This window comes from Panthera pardus, unplaced genomic scaffold (assembly GCF_024362965.1).
Source record: "Panthera pardus isolate Hobbes unplaced genomic scaffold, ASM2436296v1 HiC_scaffold_18, whole genome shotgun sequence".
In the NCBI taxonomy this organism is placed as follows: domain Eukaryota; kingdom Metazoa; phylum Chordata; class Mammalia; order Carnivora; family Felidae; genus Panthera; species Panthera pardus.
This window is the reverse complement of record NW_026526743.1, coordinates 13,631,504-13,653,463: the sequence shown is the minus strand read 5'-3', so window position 1 is coordinate 13,653,463 and position 21,960 is coordinate 13,631,504. Positions and strand designations below refer to the sequence as shown.

Genomic DNA, 21,960 nt, shown 5'->3' with positions numbered 1-21,960 from the left:
CGTCCTACCCGAGGCCCCCGGGCCCTAAAGGCCTGAGGCTCTGGTCAGGTTGCCCTCTTCTTTGCCTGTTACAGAAAAAACTAAGATGAGGCTATAAGAGTACTTTTGGCAAGCTAGATTGTTTTGTCCACTCATACCCGTGTCCAAGAGGCCGAAGAACTAGTAGGTTGTGGCTTCTTGGGAGGATGAGGCTAACATTTGAATCAGGTTCATAAAGGGGCAGCCTCAGTCTAGGAGGGGAGAGGGGCGGATCGCTGAGGAGTTGTTAGCGAAGATGGCGGTGGCGGCTGCTGCGGCGAAGCTCCGGGGCTCGGGTCGAGGCTTGGGCCAGGCTGGCGTCCTGCTCCTGCGGCGGCTTGGTGCTCGGGGGCTGGCTAGATATGTGAGTTCCCGGGGCACTGGGAGCTTTCCCCAAGTGAGAGTAGGGATGTCAACGCCGATTTTAGGGTGTGAGGTCTGTGCAGGGAGCGAAGGAAGGGCTGTCACAGAATGGAAAAGGTCTGGAACTACTCGGAGAGGACACTCGGGAACAACTTCCTCAGGATAGGAGAAGCGAGGCAGCTCCATTGTGGGCCCCGAGGAAGGGAGACAACTTGGAGAGAGGGAGTGGGTTCCTCATTAGTTGCCACCCATCCCCACCGGAGGCCGCTTGGAGGGGCACGGGAGGAAGGCGAGACGTTTCTTCGCAGGCATTAGAGAGTGAAACTGCCCGAGGAAGACACTTTCTTCTCGGTAAGGATCCCCCCTCCCCCTTCCAAAAGGAGGAAAGAGATCAGGTCCCCCAGCGCGGGCTTTTATAGTACTCTTCATTTCCCTGTTCCTTTACTACTGTTCTGATTTTAGAATGAATTGCGTAACAAAGTTTTTTGATCCTGTGTCCTTGATCTAATGCCAGAACAGGAACCTTGTCCGTTTTTGTCACTCAACACAGGAGACCAGGCGATCAATAAAATTTTGCCGGATTAACTAAGGGAGAAGAGGAGGGAGAGAGATCCAGACAGGGCACCGCCTTGCCCACGTTTCTGAGTCGCACTTGAGAAATGCCTCAATTCTTTTCAAAAGGGTTAGAATCCCTTTGGGTTGATGCTGCTGATAGTAAGTTCACACAGCAGAGATCTAGCTGGAAGCCCGTTTAGAGGGAGAGAGGTATTGGGCTGCGGAAGAGCCATGAACTAAAATTTCACAGATAGGAGAGTAATGTTTCAGAAAGTGAGTTCATATTCCTAATCACAGCTTTCCAGCTGTGTGGTCTTGGGCAAAGGACTGCTCCTCTGGATCTCTCCAAGGGGATGCATTTCCCCCTTTCTAAAATGCTAACAGTGACCACCTCATAGGGTCGTAGTAAAATTCAAATGTGTCAAGTGCTAAGACCTGAACCTGGTATTTGATAAGGGCAATAGCAATGTTGGTCACTGTGGAAAGTGAGGGTGGAGGGAAGGGACAGAAACTGACCTTGGCGACCAGGAGAAGAAAGGAGGTGACCTTGAGAGGACCTGGATTGGTGAGGGCCCTTGGAGGGAAATCTATCAAGATCTTGTGGGGTTGGGTCTGACCCCCTGATCCCTAATCCTTTAGTAAAGGAAGATAAAATCTGTGGGAAGACCCTTCAGGTAGGAGGAGGGTGAAGAGGATGGGCCAGGGGTGAGGGGAGGGGACATAGACTGGAAATGGAGTCACTTGAAGCAGGTAATTCTGAAAGGGCTGCTGGAGCAGGCTGGGGGTGGGGCAGCCTCCTGCCTTTGGGCTATTCTTTGTGGCTTTTTTTTTTTTTTTTTTTTTTTTTTTTTTCCTGAGCAATCAGATCTGCAGGGCTGATCTCAGTCCAAATAGTCCATTGGCTGGCAGTGGGGAGGACTGGGGCAGAAAGTAGGGAAAGGTCATTTATGGCTGATTAAATCTTCTTCCTTCCAGGCTCAGTCTCCCTGCTACCTTTCTCTCTTGATTCCCCTTCTTTATTTTGTGGGGGTATAATAGGATGGGGGATTTTTTTGGAGCAGCTCTTTCAGAGTACCTACTTTTTTTTTTTTTAGGTTTATTTTCATTTTGAGAGAGAGAGAGTGGGAGCAGGGGAGGGGCAGAGAGGGAGAGAGAGAAACCCAGACAGGCTCCCATACCGTCAGTGTGGAGCCTGATGCGGGGCTCGAACCCACAAACCGTGATATCGTGACCTGAGCGGAAACCAAGAGTCGGACGCTTTTAGAGTTCCTGTTTGTTCTCCCCCACTTTTATTTCTCCCGCTTGCTTTTCTTTTCTTTCTAAGAATAAAAAGGAGCCTTTTTTGAGTGGAGGGAAGGAGTAGGAGCATTTAGTTAAGGCAAATTGTAGACCCGGAGCTGCTCACTAGAACATTTTGCGATGATGACCGCGTTCTAGATCTGTGCTGTCCAGTACAGTAGCTGCTGGCTACACATGGCTACTGAGCACTCAGAATGTGGTTAGTATGGCTCAGGAACTGAAGTTTTCATTTAATTTTCATCAGTCTAAATAGCCACACGTGGCTGGTGGCTACTGTCTTGGGTGGTGCAGTCTTTGCGGATCAAGGCAGATCCCAGGGATAGTGGTTTGGGGGAAGGTTGAAAGGCTGTGTTGTAGTGGATGGATGGGTCGTGGGGCAGGCTGGGTTGGGAGAAAGGCTGGGGCTGCCTGACTTCCATCTCTGCCTTCTTGCCTCTCCTTTCACCATGTTCTTGACTGAACACCCCGTTGCTCGGGAGGTGTCTGCCTGATTCTCCCTCCCTTCCCCCTGCAGTTGATAGCCGGTGTTTTAGTGCTCAGGGAAAAGAGGAGAGAGGCAACTTAATTGTCAGGGAGTCCTGAGTTGGTTTCTCAGCCACCACCCCAAGAAGCAAGTGGGACCCTGTCCAAGTCATTTCACTTCTCTGAGCATAGCAAGTGGGGTGACTGGAGTCTCTTCTCTTGGAAGTCAGGGGGCACCTCGAGCTCAGTCTGTGTGAATTGTCAGGGATGTTTCTCTGACCCCGCTGTCCGGGGGCAGCCTGTTGGGGACTCCAGTGCTCTAGTGCCCTGTGCAGTATCTCCAAGTGGCGGTGCCCAGTGTGTGTTGAGGCATGAATGGAGATGGTCATTACTGGTCTTCTAACCGTATGGGTCCATCTCCCTCTTGGCTGGTGTCTTGAGCTCCCCCCCCCCCCCCGCCCCCGGATTCTTTTTTCACATCAGGAAGCCCTTCGTGGTTTACACTACCAAACTCACACCGTTATTATATGTAATACAGTCACATGCCAAGGTATTGGTCGTTTTCTCCTGACATGAGTGGGGAAACTGAGGCTCACGGGGTGAGGTCTGAACCAGGAGTTCAGGACTCTAAAGCCCCGTTTCTCCTCACAGTGCCAGGCTGCCAGGAGAAGCGATTGGGCTTCGGTTTAAGTCTTGCAGTATCCTGCTCCATCTGGTCTTGGCACGTGTCCCCAGCTTCTGCCTGGGGCCCTTGGGTCTGGTGAGATGCTGGTGTGGAGGCGCCAGCCTCAGCCCCCCGTGCCCTTCCCTCCCTGCGCCTCAGCCCCACTGGCCCTTTTTCCCTCCTGTGGATGAGCTCCTTCCACCTGAAGGCCTTTGTAGGACTATGGTCCTTTGATGTCGGCTGACAGGCCACTTGCTCGGAGAAGCTTTCTGGCCCCAACACCAGGGTCCGCCTGTAAAATGGGGCAGCGGCAGTACTTCCCTCAGAGAGATGGGAAGGTGAAAGGAAATGGTTCCTAGGAAGCAGTTACCACATTTCCCAAGCACTCAGTAAGGTCTCAGGAAATGGGGGCTGTAATTTTTCTCCAGGGACAGTAAATCTGGTATGGTCAGGAAAGGTTGGCCTCCCTCAGGGCCTTCCACTTGCAGTGCCTCGGGGGGCATAGTGCTGCTAAAGCCCCTGGGTTTGGGGGGGCCCTGGCTCCCTCGATACAGAGGACTCGGTTAACCGGCACCATCCACAAAACCTTCCACGGCTGGACCCCACCTTTCTCTCCAGCCTCCTCAGGCAGCTGTAGTCAGGCTGGCTGGCTTCGCATGCTGACATCACCCCTCACGATCTCCCTGCCCTTAGACGAGTCACTTAACCCCCCTGAGCCTCAGGGCCACCCCTGTTGTACTGAGGTGAGACAATAGTGCCTGCCTCACCGGGTGCGGAGAGCATATAGGCACCAGGAAGTGTTTTGTGTGGCCCCGACTTAGCTGTTGTTACTAACGAGTTACTGTTATTAACGTGCTGCAGCCTTACTGGTCCCCAGGGTCCCACACTGCCAGGCTCTCCCCTCTTGCCTCAGCCTTGGTAGTTCCCGGGGACTGACGCCTTCCTCCCCCTAGCCTCTGCCTGGTCACCCCTGCTGGTCCAGCAGGTTGGCGTGACTCCCCTTCTCCAGAAAGATTTTCCTCATGTGCCCTCTGATGCTGGTAGCAAAAGTTCCCCCCTAGAGCCATAGCGGGTGCTCTGTACCCACGTCACCCCAGACCTGTGGTAGTAATTCTTGTCATTTCCACAAGGGGACGCAGGTTCAGGGAGCCAAGGTGACGCTGCCGGAAAGGGAGAGAGGCCCTCATGCTACCCTGCCGTGTGGCTGACCACCAGTCTGTCCTGCCCCCAGTTGTCACCTGTGTGTTCAGTGTTGTCACCCATCTCACTCTCTCATCTCCAGCCTGTACAGGGCCCCGCGTGGACTATTTGGTAGCTACCTGCTGGACAATAGCGATCATCAGATATGCTTGTTAGCTGCTCATAATTGCTGAGTGTTCGTTATGTCCCGGGCACTGGGCTGAACACTCCGCACACATTGACTCGTTTAATCCTCCTGGTGACCCTTGAGATAGTTACTCATCCCACTGTTCATGGAGGAGGAAACAGGCTCAGGGAGCTTTAGGTACACAGCCAGGAGGCAGCAGGCTACTCCGCTGGGAGTCTTAACCTTAGCCTTGGTGCCAGAGGGAGTGGCTCCATGGGGGCACCCTGGTACCTGCAGGGCAGACCGGACCACCCAGAGCTGGCCTGTTTCCAGTGTGGTGGGAGGGGATGTGGCAGCTAGGCTTGGTAGCCTCTGCCATTGTCAGTTACTGGCCACCGGCACAAACCCACCCCTGCCCCCGCCAAAATCTGAGGAAAAAGTAGGTGGAGTCACATCCTTCCTCTGGCGTTTTACCACCCCTCCCATGGATTGCATTTCCTTGTGGCTGGCCTCTCACCCAGTCAGCTCGGTAACCCTGGGGTAGGTACTCCAGCATCTCCTCGGGCCCAGGAAGGAAGGTCCCCCTCCCCCAAGCCCACAAGGCCCCAGTCCAGAGCGGGGGTGCGCCGGGGTGCCCTGATGGCGGCTCTCCAGCCTCTGGAGGCAGGCAGAGTCCTGTCCTAACAGCCCAGTCTGTTCTCAGCCTGTAACCCTGTCCTCTGCCCCCTGTGGGCCCCTCACCTAAAGCCCTCGACTTCCATGGTCTGTCTTCTGCTATGGTCCTGTTCGCGGTGCTGCCCATCCTTTGCTCCAGCTCTTCCCAAAGTGCCAGCCACTTTGTGTTCCCCGTTTCCTACCTGTCAGATTTGGGTTTTTTCCCTTTCTACCAAGCTCATAATGTGTCCCAGGCCTGTGCTGAGCCCTTTGTGTGTCTCAGGAACTTTTCACAACAGCCCCATGCAGCCTTCTTACAGATGAGGAACCTCGCAGGGACAGTGTGTTTTGCGTAGAGCCACTGGGCAAGCTAAGATACCGGCACCCAGGTCGGTCAGCCTCCAAAGCCCGTGAACTTAACCGCTCATTCATCCGTCCCTTCAATAATGGCCTGTTGAGTGCCTGCTGTGTAAACCAACCCAGACACGCTCCCCGCCCTCCGGGAGTTTGTGATTTGTGTGGGAGGCAGACAGTTGATCCTCTAGGTGGACGGAGAGGTCCGGCCGTGGGTGCTCAGCAGGGGGACGCCCGGGCTGCAAGCGCTCAGCCGCTTCCCCTGCGAGCGGAGGGGAAGTCTGCCATGCTGTTGGCAGGCCTGGACCTGCCCTGCCGTTGAGAGTGTAATTTCCTCTATTTCCTCACAACCATAAATGCAGATAAATGCACTGGTGCTCACGCTCCCCCGCTGGATCCTTGGATGCTTCTCCGCAATTAGAGGAGGAGGAGTAGGGGACACACTTGGGTGCACACGTGTGAGATCCAGCGCATGGCAAACTGGGTCATTCTTGTCTGGCTCCTCTTGGAGGTGAAGCCACAATCGCTAGCGGTCACGGGAAGTGAGCTGTAGATGGTGGAAACCGGGTCAGCTGTGGCTGTTGGGTTAGGAGCGTGGCTTGGGGGTCTGAATGCCTGCCCCGCCTGGGATGGAAGCCCAGTCTTGACTTACCCACTTTTAGCTCTGGTGCAGGTGATTTTACCTCCTTCAGTATCTCCGCTTCCTCAGTCCTCAAGGGCCACGGCAGAGAGTCTCTGCCTCAGACATGCGCTGAGGGCTCAGTGAGATTGTGGGCACAGAGCTCAGCTGGCAGCCCGCAGGTGCTTGAGAAAGGGGAGCAGCACCAAGACGAGAGACCAGTTCACGGCTGCCCAGCTCCAGAGCTGACAAGTGGGGTGGGCTCTCACCCTGCAGTGCCTGAGGCTTCTCATGGCCTTTTCCAGGGCTTTCCCAGCCCGCTGAGGAGGTGGTATGCCCCCCACCAGCCACTCTGAACTCCTTCTAGGTTCCGCAAGCGACATGCAAGTGACATGCCATCCCTCACGTCCTGCCTTTTGCGTGTTCTGTGCCCCCGGCCTCTGGTGCTCTTGCCCTGACTCCTAGCTGTCCTCCAGCTCTCCTGCTTTCATGCTGCTTCCTCAGAGAAGCCTGGCTCCTTTCCATTCTGCCGCACTCAAGGCTTCTCCTGGGCGAATACGACTCAGCCTCAGCTGTACTTGTTCAGCGGCTGTCTTCCCTGCTGGGCAGCAGTGACAGATGTCTGACTTCTCTAAGGTCCCCCAAACCTAGCACGGGGCTTGGAACAAAGCAGGTGCTCAAATATTTGTTGAATGAGTCAGTCTGGGCCTGGAGGGTGGGGGTTAGGACTGGAATGGAGAGGCCACTGAAGCATGGAAGTTGGCGGGCGGCGGGGGTGGGGCGACATTCTAGTAAAGAGCCAAGTGTAGTCATGTGGTGGTCGAAGTGATAATCCATACTTGTCTGAGTGTTTGCTGTACGACTTACAAGTATGCAAGTACTGTTTCATGTGCATGATCTCACCTGAGCCTCACGACATGTCTGTGAGGTCGCCTCCCTTTTACAGATGGGAAGGGAGAGAGGTGCAAAAGGGAAGTCGCTTTCCTGTGGTCACCCAGCAAAGGGTTTGAACCCAGGCAGGCTGACACTTCAGAGCTCACAGACTTACTCAATTCTGGGCGGCTGCCTGCTTGTACAGGGTCAGCGAAGAGCCTGTCTGGCTGATTCGAGGGTGCTGGGGGAGGGTGTGCCTGCGATGCCTGCGATGGCGGTGGGAGATTGAGAGAGGGTATATCTGGCCAGACTGGGGAGGCCTTGAATGCCAGGGTGAAGCGTCTGGGCCTCTGATGTAACAGCTGCCAGTTCTTGATCGGCCTGCTACTTTATTGGACCATTTAGTGTTTACAACTACCCTGTGGGTTAGATGTTATTTTCGCCCCAGTTTTACAGATGAGGCACTGAGACATAAAGAAGTTCTAGTAACTTGCCCAAGGTCATACATCGAGAAAGTGGCAGAGCTGGGATCTGTACCCTGTGCATCAGGCCTCAGGGTCCTCTGGGGCCTGCCCATACTGCCTGCCTCTATGAGGTTGAGCCAGGGGAACCTCTGCTGCTCCTGACATGGGTCTCCCCACCCCCACCCTCACCCTCACCCTCACCCTCACCCTCCTCTCTCCCCAGCACCCTCGGAGGCAGGAGCAGCAGCACTTTCCATCCCTGGATGACAAGCCCCAGTTCCCCGGGGCCTCGGCGGAGTTTGTAGACAAGCTAGAATTCATCCAGCCCAATGTCATCTCTGGGATCCCCGTCTATCGCGTCATGGACCGGCAGGGCCAGATCATCAACCCCAGCGAGGATCCCCACGTGAGAGGCCCCCTCCTTCCCACCCTGTGCCTCCCACACCCAGACCCCTTGTCCATCTCCTCTCTGGTCCCACCTGGCCTACATCTGTCTGTGCCTCCACCTGCAGCTGCCCCAGGAGACGGTGCTCAAGTTCTACAAGAGCATGACTCTGCTCAACACCATGGACCGCATCCTCTACGAGTCCCAGCGGCAGGTGCGTGGAGACAGGCTGGGGAGGGAGGCTTGGAATTACCTGAGGTCGCCCTGCCTGTGTTCGGGCCAGAAGATAACTCCCAAGGAGGAGAGGGTAGAATGGAGATCCTTTGTCTTGGAATCCTTAAAGTTGTTGGGGTTCTCTCTTGGTGTTCTGGAGGGAGAGTGTGGGAAGGGTACTGCCCACGGGCAGAAGGATGGACCAGATCACTAAAAATACCTCCTGTGCACCTGGCTGGTGGCCTGGCTGTGCCAAGAGAGTACAGGCAGAGAGTACCTGATGGGCCATCCCCTTGGGAGCTCACAGCCCTGAGAAACAGGGTGACCCTCTGTGCTTCCTGGTTTGCCTGTGTCAGATGTGCCGTGAGCCTCAGCAGTGTTTGTGTCAGTGGGCAGAGACCCAATCAAAGCAGTGTTAACAAAGAGGCAATTTATTGACTCAAATAATTTCCAAGTTCAGAAGGTCTGGTTTCAGGCACAGCTGGATCCAGGGGCCTCGATGTTCTCAGACCCATTTCTTTTCTCCCAGTGTCTTTTCTACTCTCTTTCACCCTGGCTTCCTTCATTATTAGGCAGCAGTCGTTTCTGAAGGTTTAGGCTTGAGGAGAAGTGGCAGAGAAGGGATCAGGGGGTGGGCTCTGGAGCAGGACTGTGCAACCAACGTCTTCATCTGTCACTCTGTGGCTCTGCGGCCCTGGGAAAGTTGCTTAATCTGTCAGGTCTTCAGTTTTCTCGTCTGTACTTACTTCATGCCATTGGCTTAAGGATTGACAGTGGCACATGTCATGGCCTTAAAAAGAGTGAAACTGTCCTTCAGCCAGCACTCAGTAAATATTAGCTTTATCGTGTATCATAACCCTGTTTATCATAGCCCTGTCAGCCTCCCAATGATTATCCTCTCTGCTGAGCAGTGGAAAGAGAGTGTCTGCTCCCTAATGTTCCAGCAAAAGTCCAGGGCCAATGCTCACTGTCTGGGCTTTGGTCACAGACCCTGCCTTCAACCAGTCCCCAGCCAGGAGGACCATGCTCTCATCCCCAGGAACCAAGTGAAGAGAGCAGTGGAATCCGTCCTTCCCCAGGGCTCTGGGGTTCCTGTTGGAAAGGGGGAGAAGAATGGTGGGTGGTGGGCCTTTGTGCTGGGTCAGGGGTAGGGGTGGGCTTGAGAGCCTGCATTTATGTTAAGCCCCCAGGCCATCCCCCTGTGGACTAAAGCATAAGGCCCACTGTTCTGTAGGACAGGACCGAGCAGACTCTCCCACTCTCCCACTCACAGGGCACTGGGTATGGGTTCTCCAAGGCAGAGTAGTAAGTACCTTTGCCCTGAAACCTGCCCAGAAACTTCCCTGGGCTCCCCCAGCCCACAGGGTCAGGTCTGGCCCTTCCTGTTCCACTGTGGCCTCGCTCCCTCTCTGCTCCCCTCTCCACAGCCTTACCGCCGGGCCAGGCCATCCCTCCCCTGCCTCAGCGTGCCTGGGTCCCTTCATGCCTGTGTGGGCTACATAAACAGGGGCTTTGGAATCCAGTGGATGTGGGTCCAATCAGAGGTGTGACTTTGGGCAGGAGATTTTTCTTATCTTTGCCTTAGTTTCTTCAGTATATTAAAAAGGGGGGATGGCGAGGTTGGGGCTATCAATCCTCACTTCTGTGAGGCCCAGTGCATAAAGCCCCTTGGCCATTGACTGCCACAGAGAAGGCCTCAGTAAGATCAACTCACCCGTCAAGGCTCAGCTTGTGCTAGCTAGGCTTCCGTTGAGCTGTAAGTACCAGACCTCCCCAGGCCCCTCCCACCCGAGTCCCAACAAAAACAAATGCAGTAGTTTAAACAGATTGCTAGGTTTTCCATCTTGCATCAAAGAAGTCTAAAAACAGGTGGTCTGGGGCTGGTATGGTGGCCCCATGATGTCACTGGATACCCAGCTTTGGCTTCTAGGGCCCTTCATGATCCAAGTAGCCACTGGAGCTCCCTCCATCCCACCTCGTTCTAGACAGGAAGTGGAAGGAAAGTGACAGGTCAGACGTGGCGTATCTCAGCTGTCTTCCCATGCCCACCTTTCTAGAACTTTGCAGGCAGCCCCACCCAGTAGCATCTGACACTGCATAGGTTGCTCTCAGCTGCAAGGAGGCCGCACTGTGGTCTCTTCATCTGGGCGGTTGCTGCCTGTGGAATGAGATCTCTGTTAACAAACAGGAAGAGGGATAGGATACTGGGTAGGCAACCAGCGACCTCTGCCACTCGCCAGGCCCTGTTTTCCTGGATGGGAGGGTGTGCAGGCTCCCCCCCACACCACCCTTGACAGCCCTCCCAGGCCTTCAGCACCCAGCATCTGCCCACTTGGCTCTGGGAGGCCCATTAACTTTTAATTGGCTCCCCACTTAGAAGAAAGCACTAGCACTATTCATCTATTCTCCCGCCATGACAGGAAGCCAGGCCTGCAGAACGCATGAGGACTGGGCGGTGGCCGTCCCTCGCGTCCCGGCGTGAGCTCTTTCACTTTACACGTGGTCCTGGGGAGCTCAGTTCTGTCTGTGTGCCAGGGGTGCCCCAGATCGCCAGCCAGACTCTACCTCGTAGCCCCAGATCTACTTGGCTTCTTGCCTGGGATGTCCCATACCAAATTCAGCCTGTCCAGACATGACCTTGGCATCTTCCTCCCTCAGGCCATTTCTCAGTGGAGGTTGCCGCCACCCACCATTTGCCCAAACCAGAGACCTGCATCTCATCCCTGCTCCTTTCTCTCCACCCCGCCATCACTTTCTCCTGTCTCATTTACCCTAGAAATCCATTCTGCTGCTCAGCACCGTGTCAGGAAGCCAGACTTCCTACCTTTCTGCTCCCCCATCGTGGGCGAGTTGGCTTTCATTCCGCACTTATTGCCTCATTTTCGCAAGACGGCTGCCACAGGTCTGGCCTCATGGCCGTGTGCAGGGCGGGAAGAAGGCCTGGCTCTAGCTCCCGTGGGCCCTTTTGTCGAGAAAGCAAAAGCAGACTTCTCCTTAAGTCTCTGGCTAGATCTGTGTCCCGTGGTCACCTCTGTAGGGGAGATTGGGAACCTGGCTTTTCCAGGCTCTAGGATTGGGGGGCCCAGGAGAAAGGAGCCGGCCAGGGCATCGGTGTGGCCAGCCTGTAGGGTCTGCCGCTCCCTGGCACTCTGACTCTGCTTCTTAAGGCTCGCCCAGCAGCTCCTCTGCCTGCCCCCTGCCCCTCCCGGGCCACCGCCCCTTCTGGCCTGGCTGGCTGCACTCCGTCCTGTCTCCACCATCCGTTTTCCACATGGCAGCCAGAGAGACCTTTCTAAAATGTTGCTCCCTTGAGAAGAACCGTGGGTACAGTTCTCAGGGTAAAGTCCAGGATGCAGATCATTCACTATGGTCCTGGGCACTGCCTCCAGGATGCAGATCATTCACTATGGTCCTGGGCACTGCCTCTCCCTGTTGGTCTGTCCCCACCCCTCCCACTTTATGCCCCAGCCATTCTGGCCTCATGGCCTTTACTGTTGCCTCTGCCTGGAAACCTCACCTTTGCTCGGCTCAGGCATTTGACCCTGAGGCCCCTCTGGTGAGCCAGACAACCGGCTTGGCCTCCTATCGCATGGCCCTGTTGCTCTGGCTTCAAGCAGTCTGGCAGTCCCTCCAGGAAGACAGGAACTCCGACCTGTCCTGGCCCAGGAAGTGTGTGGTGATTAATGAAGTCTCCAGAAGTTGGTCAGTTATCTGGATGGTTCCCTGTCATTGCCCAGCATAACTGAGCCCGGGCCTCCGGGCCCTCCTGCACCCCCAGGGCCGGATCTCCTTCTACATGACCAACTATGGCGAGGAGGGGACACATGTGGGGAGCGCGGCAGCGCTGGACAGCACGGACCTGGTGTTTGGCCAGTACCGGGAGGCAGGTATGTCTGCCCTGCGGAGCAGATGCTGGGGCCCTGGGTCTGTGGTCCCCATGGAGGCGAGTCAGGCCCAGTCCCTCCCGGTGGGAAGGCGAGGCCCACGTTAGCTACCCTGTGTGCTCTTCCAGAAGCAGCGTGATGCCAGGGAGGTCTAAGGAGCCGGAGGAAGAGCTTTCGGAGCAGGAATGAGCCAAGCCAGGGGCAGGAGTTTGTGGGGCTGTCTGGAGTCCGGGCAGTGTTGTAGTGAAGAGCCCGTGCTCCCGACCGCTCCGTGCTCTGCAGGTTACCAGCTAGCAGATTTGGGGCAAGTTGCTTCTCTTCTGGGAGCCTCCATTTTCTGGTCTCCAATGTGGAGTTAATGACGGTACTGCCGCCCCTGCCCTGAGGGATACAAGCAGTGTGCAGTGAGGGCGGCCTGGCTACAGGTGGGCACGCACAGGGACCCCTGTCCGCAACATGGGACTCTCTTGGCCTCTCCAGGCTCTGCGTCCTTCAGGGAGCAGAGCAGATGGGAGGGCCTGGAAGTGCCAGCCAGGAGCTGGCGTCCTTCTGAGCGAGTGAGTGACAGGACGGAAGGAGCGGAGAGATGAGGTTGTGAAGCACCCTCACGGGGTGAGGCCCCTGAGGAAGGTCCCGCCTGGGCAGCGGCAGGGGGTGCGTGCTCAGTGGGGAGGGAGCCACACAGACCTGCACCCGGTCCCGCCTCTCTTGGTCCCCACCTGGAGGTGGGGAGAACGAGGATGCTCACAACAATAGCTGACACTCACTGGGGCCTTAAAGGCCAAGGTGCTGTTCCACGTGCGGGAAGCAGTGGAGGCTCGACCTCATTTCACCTGCCCCGACCCCACTGCAGGAAGGAGTCCCCCGGCAGCCGTGTTTCCTGTCTGTGCCAGGGCGTAGGAAGCCGAAGAGGCTGAGTCCCCGTGCCCAGGCCACACGCCCCCTGAGGGGAGCAGGGGTCTCCCGGAGTCAGCCCTCGCTCCTCCGCCCCGGCGCTGCCCGCCCCCGTGGTGCTGCCCACGCAGGGCTGTCTGGTATAAACCAAGGGTGCGTGTGGTGTGCGGACCGTGGCACCGGGCTCATAAAAAGGATCTTAGAGGCGGCACGTGTCCGTCTAGCGCAGTAACTGCCACTGGACCTGGGGTTTCCTGGTGCGGAACCACCTGGGCCCAGGAATCTGGATTCGCACTTCCCGCCGGCTCCTGCCCCAGACCGCGGGTGCTCCCGGGGTGGACTGTGGACCCTGGACCACGCTGTGGGGAAGCCCCCCGCCACACACAGCCCCCTTTCTCTGCTTCAGCGGAGCGCCTCCGCTTTGATCTGTTTTAGGTACAGCGTGGCCACCCTGGGTGTGAATTTGTGTTGTGTGACAGAATCCCACATCCAGTTACGTGAAAGGTGAAGGCTGAAGTCTTCCCAAATACCCTCACCCCAACTCTCATTTTGGGGGGCGTACTTGCAGAGCTGGTTGTCCGGGCCACACTCACCGTGTCCCGGCGGTGGCTCCCCGTTAGCAGATAAACAGACAAGCCCCCCGCCGCCCTTCCTCAGGCTCCGTGCTGAAGTGTGAGCCATGTGCCATACTAGCGCTCCAGCCCGCCGGTTATGGGAGCTCTGCCTACCTCAGTGTCCTCATCTGTAAATGGGGAGAATAATCCCACTTCCCTCGGAGGGTTGTCGTGAGGATCGATCAAGTTAATGTCTGAAAAGTGCTCCGAATAAAGGCACTTGGCACCAAATATTATATTCACGTGGCAGTTATTTGGGGAAGGTGTGCTTAACGCTGCACAAAATGTGACTCCCGTGGTACGTGATCCCCAGTAAGTTGTCAGACGAAGAAAGGGTTCTGCAGTAAAGAAAAAGACTCGGAAATGCATGTACCACCTCTACTCTGTAATGCTCAGGTTCTGGGTGCTTCCAGGGAGGTCCTTGATCCCCAGGGCTGCCCCTCAGGTGTGGGTGTGACAGTCATTCCCCTTTTCAGGCGCCAGAGTGGGTCGTTGCTCATCCCAGGGCCATCTCCACCCGCTCCTGTCCTCTGAGTTAGCAGTCAAGGCCCCCTTCACCCAGAGCGGTTCCGTTTGGTGGTGAGGTTTTGTTGGAAGAAAGGATTTTACAGCCGTAAACATGTTTGAGTATTGGCTCTTTAGTTCAGAAGTTGTGACCTAGTGTGACAAATAGTATTATTTGGTTCGTATGACAATTTATGAAGTAATTTTATTAGTTGAAACATAAAAATCAGGTAGTTTCTCTTTAAAAAAAAAATAAAAGTAAGCCAGATTTTGCCTTCTTTTGAAGAACTGGGCCATCTGGCTTCCCTGAGCAGTAGTCAGATGGTCAGAACAGTGGCCTCCCTTTTGGGACAGGCCTGTGCTTTTTTGTCCGCTCACCTGCCTGGTCCCCATGAGCATTCGACTCTGCCTCCCCTGCTTGAATCCATTTCCCTGACTGTCTTTATAGGGAGCAGGAGCCCGGGCAGGAAGGGCCGGTCTGCCCCCCACCCCGCCTGCAGGCTCACACGGCCTCCTCCTCGCCAGGTGTGCTAATGTACCGGGACTACCCCCTGGAGCTGTTCATGGCCCAGTGCTATGGCAACGCGAGCGACCTGGGCAAGGGGCGCCAGATGCCCGTGCACTATGGCTGCAAGGAGCGCCACTTCGTCACCATCTCCTCTCCGCTGGCCACGCAGATCCCGCAGGGTGAGGACTTGGCCCGGGCCTGGTACGCGCAGACCAGCGTCGGACCCCTGTGCAAGCCCCAGCCCTTCTGCAGCCCTCGTGGGCGTCCTTCCGGTTGGTGCTGGGGTCGGAGTGCTGGTCCGGGCTGCAGACTCTCCAGATACTCTTCATCTGGTTGTCTTCAGAGGAGGGCTCCGGTTTGGCAGGTTTGAGCTGGCATGGCCACCACCCTCTTGATTCCCCAAACGTGTGCCTGTCCCGTTTGTCCGCTCAGCAACAAACAACACTGTGTGACTGAGTGGGCACCAGCTTCCTGCCAAAGCATCATCTGGCAGGTGGCGAGAAGAGCAGGGACTCCGAGTGGGGATCTGTGGCGCCAGAGCTGGGTTCTTGACCCCAGCCCTGCTCTGCCTCAGTCCTCCGAGCCTGACTCTCCTGAAGCTTACTCTGGAGCCCCATGGTGCCTAGAGTGGTCCGAGTTGCTTTTGTCAAAGGTGACAGCTGAGAAGCAGACCCCTCAGGGGCCAGGCCTGCACCCACACAGCACAGAGACCATGGGACCCAGCCTCGCTCCCTGCCCTCTGGACCCTACAGTCTGGCCGAGGGCCAGGCTAGGCCGCGGCTCTCTGCTCCGCGGTGGCCAAGATACACGCGTTGGTGTGTCGGTGGGGCTTAGCAGTGGGCTGGTTGGCAGACCCGTCCAGATGTGTTGGCTCCCGGTGCTCTGTGTGAGGAGCGCGGGTGGGAAGTGGGCAGAGTGGCTCTGTGAGAGGAGGTGGCACGTTCCCTCCAGGTGGGCAGGGTTTCCGTCAGGCTGGGCCCTGGCCCTTACCTTCCATTTGAGTACTGTTAAGCCGCCCAGCGGCCACACGTAGGAAGTCTCTGCTCCGTGGGCACCATTCTAGGCACAGTGAGCCAGAGACAGAAACCCCAGTCCCGCTGGGGCTGACACCAGGGTAGAGGAAAGGAGACAAACAGGAAGCATGAAGGAGTAGCATCGGGTGAGGAGTCCCGCAGGGACAACTAAAGCCAGAGGGAGTAGGTGTGAGGGAGGAAGGCCTGGGTTGCATCAGAGGTGACATTTCAGCACAGACTGCGGTGGGGGTAGGGGGAAGGGAGCCATGTGGGATCTTGAGGCAAGTGCCTGCTGGACGGCCTGCTTGCTTGTGGGGCAGGTGTAAGAGAGGTCTGGAGGGGCTGGGGAGCTGCGGGGAGGGTGCAGATCCAGGGGAATCTGGGCCTTTGACTTTTGCCTGGAGCGGAAGGGGAGCCGCAGGGGGCAGGGCGAGAGTCGCTGGGGTGGAATGTCAGCCTGGTTCACATTTTAACTGACCTCTGGCTGCCCCAGGGGAGCAGGTGGGAGCCAGCCGTGGGGTGGGGGCGCCAGTGAGGAGGCTGCTGGGAGGCTGCAAGAGGTGACTGGGTGGGCATTCTGCCCTGAACAGGTGGGAAGGGGTCAGATTCTAGGTGTGTTTTGAAGGGGGCAGTGGTGTGGGTAATGGCACAGCTAGGAGTCAGAGAGGAGGCCGCCCAAGTGGAAGGACAGAGCGGCCATCGGCTGAGAGGCCAGAGCCTGGTGGGGGGAGTGTGTGGCTCTGCCCCTGCTCAGCCCCCTCTCCCCCTGCAGCGGTGGGGGCGGCCTATGCGGCCAAGCGTGCCAACGCCAACAGAGTGGTCATCTGTTACTTCGGGGAGGGGGCGGCCAGCGAGGGGGATGCCCACGCCGGCTTCAACTTCGCCGCCACCCTCGAGTGCCCGGTCATCTTCTTCTGCCGGAACAACGGCTATGCCATCTCCACGCCCACCTCTGAGCAGTACCGCGGGGACGGCATCGGTATGGGCCTGTGAGCTGCGCCCCCACCTGCTCTCATGCTCCCCCCCCCCCCCCCCCCCGCCCTGCCCAGTCCTTTCCCTGTGGAGTCTGGCACAAGGGTGGTCTCAGGGACGCTGCTTTGCTTGCTCCCCTCTCCTTCCTTCCCCCTCTCCACTCTGTTCATCTGAGTCCTGGGGCCTGACCTGCCTCTGTCCCTACAGCTGCTCGAGGCCCGGGCTACGGCATCATGTCCATCCGCGTGGACGGCAACGATGTGTTTGCCGTGTACAACGCCACCAAGGAGGCCCGGCGGCGGGCCGTGGCTGAGAACCAGCCCTTCCTCATTGAGGCCATGACCTACAGGTGCCTGCCTCCTGTCCTCCTCGCTGCCTTGACAGCATCTGCCCTGCACTGGTCACTGTCCCCAGAGCATGACCCCATCCCCCGCACTGGCTCCCCGTCCTTGCCTTTGTTCCAGTGCCGGCCCTTCTCCCCTAGTCCGCCCCCCTCCCTCCTGAACCCACACCGGGGGGCTTCAACCTGACCCTGGGCTCCCTCCCGCTGGCAGGATCGGGCACCACAGCACCAGTGACGACAGCTCGGCCTACCGCTCGGTGGACGAGGTCAATTACTGGGACAAGCAGGACCACCCCATCTCCCGGCTGCGGCACTACCTGCAGGGCCGAGGCTGGTGGGACGACGAGCAGGAGAAGGCCTGGAGAAAGCAGTCCCGCAAGAAGGTGGGGACCCCCCTCTGTTGGAACCCAGGCCCCGGTGCGGGGGTGGGGGGGATGTTCTGGGGTGGTGCCTGGGTGAAGAACTCTGGAGGGATGGAGAGGCTGGGTTTGGGGGACATTGAACTGGGAGACTTGGGGACAGCTCCAGGGATGTCTCTAAGCGTGGCCTGTGGCGTCAGGCTGCCTGGGCACATGCGTTTCTGCTGTGTCCTTGGTATGATGCCTGCCCTCCATGCCCTCCTATCTGAAGAGCGACACTGGGGTGTCGCTGTCAGAGGGTGATTAAGATTAGGTGACTTAATCCATGTGCACTGTGAGCGTCCCACTCGGGTCCAAGTGCCGCCCTCCTCGGCCTGGGTGTCTGGAGCCAGGGCTGTGTGCCCAGTGGTAAGGGCAGACCCTGGCCCGGGCCCTGAGGACATCGTCGTGGCGTACCCCCTCTTCTCCATGCCTCGGTTCCCTCCCCTCTGAGCTGCCTACTGCCTGGTTCTGCCTGTGCCGAGAGGCTGAACCGATTCCTGTACTTTGTGCAGCGCCTGGTCTTGCCGGGGAGGGGAGGCCGGGGTTGGGGGATGTTGATCTGGCTGCTGGTTCTTAGCACTGTTGGGTCTTCATCTCCTCCGTCGTCCAGATGGGAAGGCAGCGGCTCAGGGGGGTTGACCCCTCAATGGGGTCCCACAGGTAGGGGGTGGGGAGCCGGCTGCCTGTCTACTGTCCCACATCCCTCCACAGGTGATGGAGGCTTTTGAGCAGGCGGAGCGGAAGCCGAAGCCCAACCCCAACCTGCTCTTCTCTGACGTGTACCAGGAGATGCCGGCCCAGCTTCGCAAGCAGCAGGAGTCCCTGGCCCGGCACCTCCAGGCCTACGGCGAGCACTACCCCCTGGACCACTTCGAGAAGTGAGGCCCGCTTGCCCCAGCCCACCCCCACCCACCTCAACTCCCCCGAGGGGCAGCCCCATTCTGGGGGGTGCCCAGGGAGCTGCAGGATGCCACCCTGCTTCCCCAGCCAGCCCCCTCTGAAATACTGGGGCCGGGACTCCAGCCAACCATCTCCACTCCTCCAGGCTGTTACCCTGGGTGGGGGTGGGGGGGGGCTCCGTCAGCCCCCTCCTCGCCTGTTACAGTGCCTTCTCCCAGGGGCTGGGCCAGGACGCCTCCAGGACTAGAAGCCCCTCTGGGGTGGGCGTGGCGGGTCAGCCTGTGGAAGTCACTCCCTCAAAGTGAGAGGTGGTCAGCAGGTGGCCAATAAACTCTCTGTGTTTGGCTCTGTGCCACTGCTGGTCTGTTTCCTGGAGTTTGGGAGGTGGGAGGAGAGCCCAGCATGACTAGTTTGGGACCTTGTTTCTCCACTCTAGATAAAGAAGGCCAGGCTGTTGAGATATCTACTTCCCCCGGAAACTTTAGCAAGCGGAGGGTCCGTATCCGCAGACAGGGTGGGGGTGGGGTCCTCCAGAGATGGTCTCTTGTTCTCCCCTAGATGGAACAAGACTGCTGTTCAGCAAAGTGACCATGAGGCTGGCAGAGCTGGCCCTGCCCAGTAAGGGTGGGGAGGGGTCCAGTGTGAATGCCGGGGAGCAGCTGGGCTCTGCTCTGTCAACTGCTCTGGGGCCCCACAGGCGCAAAGACCACTCCAGGCCTCAGAGTGGGGAGTGCGTGTTTTTCAAACACAAAAAGTAGACACAAACAGTCTGTTCCCTCCGGCTGCCCCGTCCCCTGGCCCGGGAGGACCTAGGAGGGGCTCAGGCAGTCACGGTTCTAGAATTCCTCCTTCACGCTGAGGCCCAGAAGGAGAGGCTGAGTGAGAGACAGGCACCGAGGTGCCGCCAGGTCTGTGCTGCCCTCCTCTCCTCAGCTCCGCCAGGCTCAGCACTGGAGCTGAGGCTCCTGCAGCTGTTTCCAGAGCCGAATGCTACCCTGGGGGCTGAGGGGCCGCACCAGCAGCAGGTCCCGGAGAGCACAGGCTTCAGCAGTGCGGTCTGCTGGCCAGGCTGTGAGGAAGCCTTTGTGGTCCCTTGGTGCCAGGCCCAGGGCCCGGAAGCACAGGCCAGTGTAGACATCGTCGAAGGGGAAGGGGGCCACACGGGCCGCTGCCCGCAGCAGCCAGGGTGCCAGGCGCCCGGCAATGACATAGCCACCGCCACTGGCATAGGCCGGGTATTCACCTTTAAAGAAGGATCTAGGCACGTAGAAGGGTCCTCTGGGCTTCCGCAGGGGTCTGGCCTGGGTAAAGACCTCACCCAGGTAGAGGCTTCGGGCCCATCTAGGGGGCAGGGCCCGCAGGTGGTCCAGAAGGGCCCGTGTGTGCACGAAGGCGTCATCCTGAGCCTGCAGGACGAAGCTCACGCCCGGGCAGTGTCGGTCCAGCCAGGCCAGCAGCAGCAAATCTTTGAGCGTCCGATTGAAGGGGACGTCGAGGAAGTCCCAGAGTAGCAGGTCACTGTAGCGGCGACTCTCCCAGGCCACCAGGGAGCTTAGGTCAGGCCCCCTCTCACCCTCTGGTGACCCGAGCAGGAAGAGCAGCCGGACCCCAGGAACCGGACTGCCCCACGTCTCCCTCACGGCCTGTCGCTCTGCAAAGCGCCCTGGTTCCGACTTGATGGCCAACAGAAGGTAGGGGACGTCCGTACCTGAGCAGTCGGCCACTTGGCCGCCACCACTTCTAGGCAGCCACTGTGGGAAATTCCGGCAGGCCGCCGACAGCAAGAAGCGGCGGAGGTTCTTGGGGTAGGAGGCGAAGTCTGGGATCTCTGCAGCAGCGGCAGCCCCCCAAGCCCGGCAGCCCCCTGCCTCAGCGCTGTCCCCACTGGGCAGGGACCCCAGGCGCCACTGCTGCTGGTTCCAGTATGCAGAGAGCAGCGGGCTGGTCTGGCCCAGACGGGCAGAGAGGTTAGCCGGCAGGGTGGGCTCGGGGCTGGCTGGTGTGGGGCCCAGTGGGGTGCCCTGGGGTCCCCGGTAGGCCTTGCTTAGCCAAGACTCAGATGTCCACTCGATGTACACCTTGAGGCCCAGGAGCGTGAGCAGCGCTGACAGGCAGAGAAGGCACTTGGGGCAGCGCATGACCCAGCCCAGGGAAGGGGCGGCCGCGGGAGCTGCAGAGGAGCCATGGTTGCGTCGGGGGAGGGGGGGGGGGTCGGTCCCTGCCAGCCCCCCCTCAGCCCCAGACCCTGAACCCGCCCACCTCTTCCCTATTTCTGACCTTGGAATCCAGTTCCCATTCGTTCTGACACCCTGCTCTTTCCCCTGAGCCCAGCCCCTTCCACCGACCTGCAGGCAGGCCCCCCCCCCCCCCCCCCGCACTGGGGGATTGGGGACTTGGCCTTTCCAGCCCCCCTTGGTCCACTCATCAGGCGCCAGAATCACGGGGTCAGCCCTTCCACCTTCTGGAAAGCCAGCCTCCCTCACCCTAACATTCCCCACCCCAGGGAAGGGGAGCCAGCGACCTTTTACCTCTGGGTCCAGCTCCCGCCTGCGCCGGTCCGGGCCTCAGCTCAGGCCCTCCCTCGCTCCCTCCCTTCGGCTCGGCTCTCGCCAACCTGCGGTGCAGCCGTCTGAGCCCAGCCCAGCCAGTCCGGAGAGGCGGGGAGGGAGGCCTCAGGGCCCCAGGGGCCGGGAGGGGCTGGGGCGGGGCCGAGGGAGGAGAGGAGGGGAGGGGAAGGGAGGGCAGGAGGCCGACCTGAGGGATGGGGCTCTGGCGTGTTGGGGCTGGTTTTCTGGTGAGACAGCGGAAAGGTTCAGGGTGGCCAAAGACACAGATGGGGGACCTGGCGAGGCCAGGCAGGGAGAGCCAGGGGCCTGGGAGAGTCTGGGGGTAGGGGGTGAGGCTGAGGGCCAGGCCTGAGCTTGAGCTGGGTAGTGCCGAGATGGCCCAGGGACAGGCAAGAGTCCCAAAGTGGCAGAGCTGGGAGGGGAGGCGGGCGGCTGGCGCCCGGCCGCAGAGGCGGCGGGCCGTGCTGAGGGGATGGGCCGGCCGTGCCAGAGATGGGGTGTGTTGTGGCCACCGGAGTCAGGGTGGGGATGGGGAATGGGCCGGGTTGGTGGAGGAGGAGGGATGGGGGAGACCTCCGGGGCAGGCGGGGGAAGAGAAAGGAGAGATGGAGGGGGAGGCAAAGAGCAGAGGACTGCAAGGGGAGAGGCAGGGGAGGGACGTGGAGACCGGGAGTGAGGTACAGGGTAGCCAGGTGCCCCTGGCGGGAAGGGAGAGAGCAGAGGCAGATGGAGGACCCTGGGGTGGGACCAAGAAGAGGACGCCTGCGGACAGCCAGAGCCCGGGGAGAGGTGGAGAAGGGAGCTAGGGAGGAGCAGGAGGGGACCTGATGGAAAGGGAAGGGGTGGGTGAAGGGGGAGCCAAGCTAGAGGCCAGTGGAGGGTGGGGTGAGGGCACCCGGGGCCCCGGAGCTGAGCTGCCCCGGCACCTCCTCCACCCCTTTGGTGCCTCGGGTCTGCCTCACGGGGGCGGGATCCATCCCTCCCCCATTCCCCACTCCAGCCCCACCCACAGCTGCACCGTGACTCCAGGAACACTCACATCCGGCCCCCCGGGACAGGAGAGGGTGTCTGCCTGTGTTTACGTCCCTGCCCTCCCGGGGCCTCTGCTGTTGGGGCTGCTGCAGCTGTCTG

At 58.9% G+C, this 21,960-nt stretch overlaps 2 protein-coding genes and 1 long non-coding RNA gene across 4 annotated transcripts; 1 reads left to right on the top strand and 2 right to left on the bottom strand.

Moving 5' to 3' along the window:
* Positions 1–250: 250 nt before the first annotated feature.
* BCKDHA (branched chain keto acid dehydrogenase E1 subunit alpha) lies at positions 251–18,617 on the top strand. Its single transcript, XM_019434453.2, has 9 exons — positions 251–382; positions 7,855–8,037; positions 8,144–8,230; positions 12,008–12,116; positions 14,651–14,812; positions 16,419–16,625; positions 16,826–16,967; positions 17,173–17,344; positions 18,074–18,617. The coding sequence occupies exons 1-9, from the start codon at positions 275–277 to the stop codon at positions 18,242–18,244; spliced, it is 1,341 nt and encodes a 446-aa protein (XP_019289998.1). The 5' UTR covers positions 251–274; the 3' UTR covers positions 18,245–18,617.
* Positions 8,645–11,522, bottom strand: LOC109257977 (uncharacterized). Its single transcript, XR_002076156.2, has 3 exons — positions 11,054–11,522; positions 10,279–10,387; positions 8,645–9,019 (listed from the first exon to the last, which is right to left on the bottom strand). It is a non-coding gene; the product is annotated as an uncharacterized LOC109257977 (long non-coding RNA).
* A 363-nt stretch (positions 18,618–18,980) lies between the features above and the next one.
* B3GNT8 (UDP-GlcNAc:betaGal beta-1,3-N-acetylglucosaminyltransferase 8) lies at positions 18,981–20,925 on the bottom strand. 2 transcript variants are annotated; one of them, XM_019434455.2, is made up of 2 exons: positions 20,791–20,925; positions 18,981–20,432 (listed from the first exon to the last, which is right to left on the bottom strand). In XM_019434455.2, the coding sequence occupies exon 2, from the start codon at positions 20,398–20,400 to the stop codon at positions 19,207–19,209; it is 1,194 nt and encodes a 397-aa protein (XP_019290000.2). In that variant the 5' UTR covers positions 20,401–20,432; positions 20,791–20,925; the 3' UTR covers positions 18,981–19,206. The 2 variants fall into 2 exon arrangements, with proteins under 2 accessions (XP_019290000.2, XP_019290001.2); XM_019434456.2 differs by having other exon boundaries at positions 20,784–20,900.
* Between the last annotated feature and the right edge of the window lie 1,035 nt (positions 20,926–21,960).